Below are 8,135 nucleotides of genomic sequence, written 5' to 3'. Positions count from 1 at the left end.
ATGGGATGATTAAATCTGGGGGTGATAGCTAGCCTTTGTTTTGGGGCTGTGGCTTGTAAACTGTATTTTGTATGGTTTCCAGGTAACTGTCATCTGGATTTCTACTACAGGAAAAGCTTATGCAAAGTAAAGACTCCCTGGAAGAAGCCAAATGCTTCCTCTGTTTTGCAAGCAGAACTATCAACGTGTCAGTTGTTGTGCTGTCTAGCAGCGTTAAAGCTCTTTGTAGTGTTATAAATGGTTTGAAGGAAACTCTGAAAGGCTTTCAGGGTATAATTTCGGGTCAATACAGAAGGGAACAAAAACCAGCTCTTTCCAACAGTGAAAATTTTTTGTGTGCATTTAAGCATCTAATTTAAGCTTGTTTCTATGCAACTCAACAGCCATCTAGTTGAATTATAGTGTTTTGGACTCACTGTTTTTATTTTTAAACAAGCAATGCCATTACCTTTCCCTGCTTTGGTGCTAAAAGACTTTTAGGGTTCAAACCATAGAATCTCAGGTAATTCAGAGCTGTTTCAATTCTATGACAGAGAATAAATTTCACCAAATTCAGAGGACCCACAAGTTCTTTAAACATGGTTTTGTAAAACTCTGCATCTTGCAGTGCTATTTCATATCCACAAATATGAAAAGAAACTATGAAGGATGGCCAAAGAACTTCAGTGGGAACTTTATTCTGTGAGGCATTTACATTCAGTGTCATGTACAGTAAGCTCTAGTGAAAAAACAAAAATACCACAAACAACTGGTAAAGAAAAAAACATAAAAACTGGAGATAACAGTGAAAGATCAGTACAGAGAACAAACCCCAAATAATTCATACATCGGGTGATTTCAGCTTGTGGTTTAAGCCGGCAGGCAGCTAAACACCAGAGAATTGGAAAAAATACAAAACTTGTAGGTAGAGATAAAGACAATTTAATAGGACAGAAAAGGAAGGGCACATCGTAATAATGATAAAAGAATATGCAAAACAAGTGATGCACAATGCAATTGCTCACCACCTGCTGACTGATGCCCAGCCAGTTCCTGAACAGCGGCTGCGCCCCCCTGGCCAACTCCCCCCAGGTTTTTTTGTTCAGCATGATGTCATATGGTGTGGGATATCCCTGTGGTCAGTTGGGGTCAGCTGTCCCAGCTGCGTCCCCTCCCAGCTTCTTGTGCACCCCCAGCCTGCTCGCTGGCGGGGTGGGGTGGGGTGAGGAGCAGAAAAGGCCTTGACGCTGTGCAAGCACTGCTCAGCAGCGACTAAAACATCCCTGTGCTATCAATGCTGTTTCCAGCACAAATCCAAAACACAGCCCCACGCTAGCTACTATGGAGAAAATAACCCTATCCAGCCAAAACCAGGACACAGCTAGAGAAGTCAGAGGGGGAACAGATGACAGAATTACAGGCTCAGATGCTTCTCAGCCTCACAGAGGTCATGGGAACGGGTGACAGAAATACAGGCTCAAATACCTGTCAGCCTCACGGAGGGCATTTTAAATAAAAAGGTTTGTTGGGCATACTGACCCTATCTGTGGAACTTACTTTTACTTTTCATCAGAAAGGACTAAATGAAAGCAAAGACGACTACAGTAACCAAGTTGTGCCACAAGACAAATATAAATCAACTTCTTTGAACAATATATCCTTTCTATGCATATAATACATGAAATGTTTTATTTGAAAAATAAACATTTGATTCATTTTAAAAATAACATAGCAACTACATTCCACCATTTTGTCAAATCAGAAGTATATCCTTAGGTTGCTAACTGTTCGTTTTAGTGGTCAAGCCTTAAAAGGATCAACGTATTTGATCTGAAGAGCGCTACAGAAGGTTGATACAGAATCAGGTAGAAATGTGTAGTGCAGATGTATACCCTTGCTAAGGGTTTGGGGTTTGTTTGTTTTCTTAAAAACAAACCCACGGGACAGCATACATCAGAGAGGACTGAAGGCAGCTGTACCAAAAGCATGAAAGTACAGGCTATTTAAGATGCAATATTAACGCACAGAAAACGCACTTTCTTGCTGGATCTATCAGATGCATCGACTGCTAGTAAACACCAAATTTGACCTATATTAAAAATCATCTGAGAATTCAGTACAACTCTTCTGCGCCTTTGACTTCCCCATTATGGAGTTTTCTTTAAAATGGCACTAGTGTTTTATGATAGCATACCCTGAGTGGACGTACACCAAAGGAAACTAATTTCAGCTTCCGAGCTCCTTGTGTAAAGGGGAAGAGAAGGAAGACTTCTTTCTTTTTTACATTAGGAAGAATATCATAGTGACTTTCAAACCAGTACATTCATGTCAGTGTTTAATATACTACTGTCTGAAAAGCATAAAGCTTTGTAATTAAACGATTGCTTCATTCCACCTGAGTCTTTGACTTTATTCTACACCATGAGATCTCAGAATCTTCTTTCAGAGATCTGTCTTATCCTCGTAATGACACATACATGCAGCTCTCTGGCTATCCAGGTATGGTTTACATCCTAAATGTATAACTGCATCAAACAACAGCTGAACAGTTGATTCACAAGCTGCAAGCAAAGAGGAGTTCAGTTAAAAGTACTCTCGGAATGGAATATGAAACTAACAGGAATTACTCTGGCAAACTGAGAATGATTTTAAGAAAGAAGCAATCTTCTCTGGGCATAGCAAATAGATTGGCAAATGAAAGACCAAACAAATACAGAAGCATTTAAGTTATGAGTAAAGGCTTTTCATATGCCAACCAAAAGGAACAAGAAAATTCATTGCATGTGCAATGTTACCACTGTTAGAAACATCACTGAGCTGTTTTACCCCCTCACTTCTTGCATCCCAGCTTATGCAGAGGTTGCTATCTTTAACAGCAGCTCAACAGAACTGAGCAAATATGCACCAGTTCTAACACTAAACACTAACATGATGACTTCTTTGCAGTTAAATGAATTTGAGAAGTTCAAACTCAGGCTTGTTCTAAAAACTGTCCGCTCTCAGTGGGACTAGGTACTGTAAAAGTGACATCATTGTTCAAGTTAAAAAGTGTGGTTATGTCACGTATTGATCAGATGCAAGCCAACAACCAGAAGGAGTATCTATGGCCTGTTACTGAAAACCCTAAAACTTATGCACCAAGGGATAGCATTAACTACTTCCACTATAACTATGTATTATTCTAATATCTTACTTCATGAAAGGAAACAATTCCGTATTTTCTCACAGTTTACTAGCAATCACACGTAGTAGATACTTAGAACTCGCTCAGCGACCAGTGACTATTCAGCTAGACTGCAGTCAATGCCAGAAGTATACATGCATTTTGATCAAGCTGTATTCCCATATTCATGCTCCTAAATGGGAAACATTAATTTTTCCCCTCAAGTTTAGTTTTAACCCTGATCATTTTCCTATGCTGTGTCATTGCTCTGCTCAGCTGCATGACAGAAGGACAGAACAAGGCATCTTTCAGCAACAGCATCAGTTTATGAAAAGGTGGCATTACTGCGCTGCACAAAGATTCTTTGCCAAGTAAGCTCGGTTAAACTTGGGAAAAAATAAAGGTTTTTTCACACTTACCTTGGACACTCTCTGAGATTCCAAGTGTTTTCTGCACATCTCTGCAAATTTTGGAGAGGCAGGACTGAAACTGCTCATCACAATCATTTTTTTTATTGCCACAAGTATCATAGCATCTGTCATGGTGATTGCAGCACCTTGTCATCGAAGGGATACCGATGTCAAACTGTGAAGAAACCCCCCCCCCGCCTCCATTGGTATTCCAGTTAAGAAAGATACAGCCTATGAATAGACTATAACAGTTAGAAATTAAAAACTAATGCAATCAATCCAGCTGTCATTCACTTATCTCTGTATTTTGCTGTTCACCTCTAGTAAGCTGTGGTGGGTTGACCCCAGCCAGCAGCCAAGCACCCAGAGTTGCTTGCTCACCCCCTGCCCCCCTCCATGGAATGGAGGAGAGAATAGGAAGAGCAACAGCAAGAAAACTTGTGGGTTGAGATAAAGAGTTTAATAGGTGAATGAAAAAGGGAAGAAATGCCCCAAAATAAGCAGCGCAAAAGCAATCACTCACCACGTCCCACAAGCAGATGCCCAGCCAGCCTCTGAGCAACAGCCACCTCAGAAGGCAAACGCACACCCCACCAGCACGCCCTCTCCCTTCTTCCACTACTCCATTTTTTATTGCTGAGCACGCCTCTGTGTAATACAGAACATCCCTCTGGCCAACTCAGGTCAGCTGTCCCAGCTGTGTCCCCTCCCAACCTCTTGCCCAGCCCCAGGCTACGCTCTGGGGTGGCAGATGGGCAGAGGGGGGGGAAAAAGAGAAAGTCCCAAAGCTGTGCAATCACTGTTCAGCAATAGCCAAAACCATCCACAGTTTTAGCCAAAAATCCCAAACACAGCGCCATGCAGCCTGCTATGAAGACAGTTAACTCCATCTCAGCCAGAGCCAGTACATAAGCTAACGCTTACTTTCTTTCTAGCATTAAGGAAAATGGGTTAGCGTCAGTAAGGACAGTAAGAGTCAGAGCCAAACCCTCCACTCTCACAGGGCTACAGTTGGGGTTATTCAACATTTTCAAGATCGTGAGAACAAAACACAATCTTGAAATTGTTGAATTAAAAAAAAAAAACAAACCAAGATTAAAAAATTAGAAATGAAGCATCATCATTCTGTTTTATCCCTATAATATTTTATGTCGATGATAAAAATGTTTATGCTATGTTTGCTTACAATACTAACATTTTGCATGTGTTTTTACCAAAGCATGTGCTGGAGCTGATAAAAGCAGGGACATTGTACACAGATGCTGTCTCATCCTTAGAATGGCGCAGAGGGAAAACCACCCACAGTGGGAAAAGCTGATGTATGAAAGACACACAAAGAAGCCCCAAAGTGGAAATACTTACTTGAACTCCAAATAAAGGTGATCCACAACCATTTGGTGGTGAAGGTTTATATCCGTAGCGAGGAAAGGGCTTTGATCCTGAAAAAGGTAATTTATCATGCCTCAAACAGATTTTGTGCACAGAATTTTAGTACTGTCAAAACTCACCACAGGCATTTGTTGGGCTTAAGACGGTATCGCTTATATTTTTAGCTTAAACATATATCCAGGCACCTGAACATCAGCAATTATTACCAAATTGCGACATAGGGGTACTAAGCATTTTTTTAAAAAGGGGGACGAGACACCTGAGCCAAGTGTTAACGTTAGCTTCCCAAGTTAAAGGAAAAAAAGAGCCTGAGTTACTAAAATTGATGTGTCAGTTAAGTGTGCGATACGCAGGATTACGGTAAAGAACAGAGTACTTGAGAGTAAGTTCATTAATACTTGTACGCTTCATATGCGAGCGTGAAGAGCCGGGCAAGAACCGCCATTTCCAGAGCATCGCCCGGCGGGCCCACCTCTGCGCCTGAGACCCGTCTCCCTGGGGCCTCCATGACGACGGCCGCCCTCCCGACGGCCGACTCGCTCCGGGCGGCCCTGAGGGCCGCCCGGAGCGAGTCGGCCCGTCGGGAGGGCAAGGATCGCCGCGGACCGGAGGAGTCTGGGCCGCGCCGGCAGCCGCCCGCCTCACCGTCGCTGCACTTGTACTGGCAGAGGCCGTCCTCGCCGCCCAGCAGGTCGAGGGCGGCGTTGAGGAAGACGTCGATCTTGTGCACGCCGTTGCGGATGGTTTTCAGCGTCATCCGCCAGTCCGGGGTCTGCGGGCCCTCCTGGCACCGCGCCGGCCGCGGGCCCAGCCAGCCGCAAGCCGCCGCCGCCGCCGCTACCAGCAGCAGCCCGGTACGGGCCATGCCGGCGGGGCGCCCCGCTAAACCCCCCCCGCCGCCGCCGCCGCCGCCGCCATGGGCTCCGCGGGCGCCGCCTCCGCCCGCCCGGCGGGGAGGGGCCTCCTGCCGCCGCGCCTGAGGGAGCGCGGGGAGGACGGGGAGCGCTGCCCGGAGGAGGGCGAGGGCCTAAGGCAGGGCCAAGGCGCCTTGTGCTGGGCTGCTGCCCGCACCCACCTGCCAGAGAGCGGGGCACTGGGGCGGGTGGGAGCGGGGAAACCCGCTGGTGGCTCCGAGGGGGGAAATCCGGGCAGAGCCTCCCCCCCGCCCTGACAGATCGCAGCGGGAGGCATTGCAAAACGCGGCCCAGCGCCGGCCCCGTTTCAACAGGAGAACGGCCGCCAGCTCCCGCAGGTCACGGTGCCCCTCGGTCGGCGGGGGGGGAGCTTTTCCAAACCGGGGGTGCGGCCCGGCAGAAGGAAGGAAGGGAGGAAGGGCAGGGTGAGCGCCCGCCGCATCAGGGCTGGCTTGCTGCCGTGCCTCAGGCTCCCTCAGGGCAGGCTGGGGGGACAGCTGCGGCTTATACACCTAGAGAAACGTGACTTTTTGGCAGGCACGCTCGTTTGAGAAGCCAAAAAAACCCCCAAAAATGCAGTAGGGAGTAGGTACTGGAAGTGTTAAAATTTTAACCTGATTTTACGACGACGTTCAGTGTGAAGGAAGCTGATCCAGTGACCTTTACACGTGCGAGTGAACGAGTTTCAGGTAACATCATCAAATGTGCTAGGCGGGGTTATAAAAGAGGGCAAAATGAAAAGTATATCTATTAAACATTAAAAGACCAGTCTTGATTTGCTGAAAAGAAAAATCAGACCAAAATGAACTCGCTTGCTGAACATCCTGCTTGGTATTGTGGTTTTTTTTTTAATTATAAAATTCTTACTGTTTTTATATTTAAATTCTAGGTGCTTCACAGATGAGCTGAAGTGGAACCATGTGGAAATTGTTTTAATTTTTGTAATGAAAGCTCTGTTTTAAGATGTGTGGAATCCCTTAGAACATAGTAATATTGGGCTTCAGGACAAAGTGAACTGTAAAGAACAGGAAATGGAAAGAAAACTGAGAGACTTCCAGATCAACAGGCAGGGCAGAAAGATACAAGGTAGATAATTCTGTTGGGTTTTTTTTTTTTCTTTTCAGCCACAGCATTTAATATTATTTGTAGTTAACTGAAGAAATAGGTGGAAAAAGTTCTTTACAGAAGTTAATTAAGTCAAACAAAAGAGGGAGCTCTTCCCACACTTGTCCAGCTTCTCCCTATGATTACTTTACAAAGACTCTGATTCAGCAAAATAATTCCTATGTAGGAATATACTGAAATGCTCTCCTAAATAGTGAGCCTTGCTGGGGGGGGGTGGGCGTTAAGAGAAGCAATTGATACCCTTACTTTAGTTATTGGTGATTGACAGTGTCTTTACATGACAAATTTACGCTGATGTGGGCTTTTTACAAGACTGGGAGATGGAGAAAAGGCAATGAAAATGTAAAAATGTTGTCTGAAGCAGACTATGGTGAATTACAGGAAAAACACCACCACAACAACTGTGATGTGTGAACATATGCCATTTATTCAACAGGATAATTAATTGAGAGGAATAAAGTAAAATAGATATTAAAAACATTTGTAAATTAGAATACAGTGAAGTATGTTCTAAAACTATCGAGCAGTTTGATAGAACTGACTAAGGCGGTCCTGAAGCTATTTGACAGGTTTGTGTCGAGGGTACCAATGCACAAACCACATTCTAATACTTATAAAAAATTTTGTGCACACTTTCTGTGCATAACTCGCCAAATGTGAGACTATTATGTACAGACTGACACTTTCTCATAACAGGCACCATTACTGCTGTCTAAAAATGTGTAGCTTATGCAGTGGTCCCTTGGGCTGTGCTTCCTCATTAGCACATGGGCAGAACTTCCTCACAAGGACTGGTGAAAGCAGAAGGATTTTCTGCTTAACCGGTCCAGTTTGATTGATGGCCCCTTGTCTTTGTCCGGTTCTGGGACAGTTAAGGCAGTAGCAAAACTCCCCCTGACTGCAAGTTACAGGATCAGGCCCTGGATGTTCTTTCTTGGCATTACTGTTTCACACTTCTGGATATTGGTGTAGGAAGCTTGTGCTAATTTGAGAATCTGGTGTGGGGAGGTTATGATAGAGAGTATTAATTTTTAACTTTAGATCTGTGACTTGGTTTTGTAGAATTAAGTCTATATGTGTAATATATAGACTTTTTATATATTTATATTGTTATATAAATTGTGTGTGTATATATCTATACGTAAAAAATATATA

The 8,135-nt window shown here is 44.3% G+C and overlaps 1 protein-coding gene across 1 annotated transcript; it reads right to left on the bottom strand.

Moving 5' to 3' along the window:
* Positions 1-2,287: 2,287 nt before the first annotated feature.
* PLA2G12A (phospholipase A2 group XIIA) lies at positions 2,288-5,806 on the bottom strand. The gene is made up of 4 exons (XM_075709079.1): positions 5,587-5,806; positions 4,915-4,991; positions 3,562-3,727; positions 2,288-2,540 (listed from the first exon to the last, which is right to left on the bottom strand). Exons 1-4 carry the CDS (start codon positions 5,804-5,806, stop codon positions 2,422-2,424), a joined length of 582 nt encoding a protein of 193 aa, XP_075565194.1. The 3' UTR covers positions 2,288-2,421.
* Positions 5,807-8,135: the final 2,329 nt, after the last annotated feature.

This window comes from Pelecanus crispus, chromosome 4, assembly GCF_030463565.1.
Source record: "Pelecanus crispus isolate bPelCri1 chromosome 4, bPelCri1.pri, whole genome shotgun sequence".
Lineage (NCBI taxonomy): Eukaryota > Metazoa > Chordata > Aves > Pelecaniformes > Pelecanidae > Pelecanus > Pelecanus crispus.
The sequence above is the reverse complement of the archived record's forward strand: the minus strand, read 5'-3'. Positions and strand labels throughout refer to the sequence as shown.

Bases quoted from the DNA above. Each gene is read 5' to 3' on its own strand.
- PLA2G12A (XM_075709079.1), bottom strand. From the start codon at position 5,806: ATGGCCCGTACCGGGCTGCTGCTGGTAGCGGCGGCGGCGGCGGCTTGC. The intron at 4,992-5,586 runs GTGAGGCGGGCG...TACCTTTTTCAG, and splicing joins CCAGTACAAGTGCAGCGACG to GATCAAAGCCCTTTCCTCGC. The intron at 3,728-4,914 runs GTAAGTATTTCC...GTTTCTTCACAG, and splicing joins CACCTTTATTTGGAGTTCAA to TTTGACATCGGTATCCCTTC.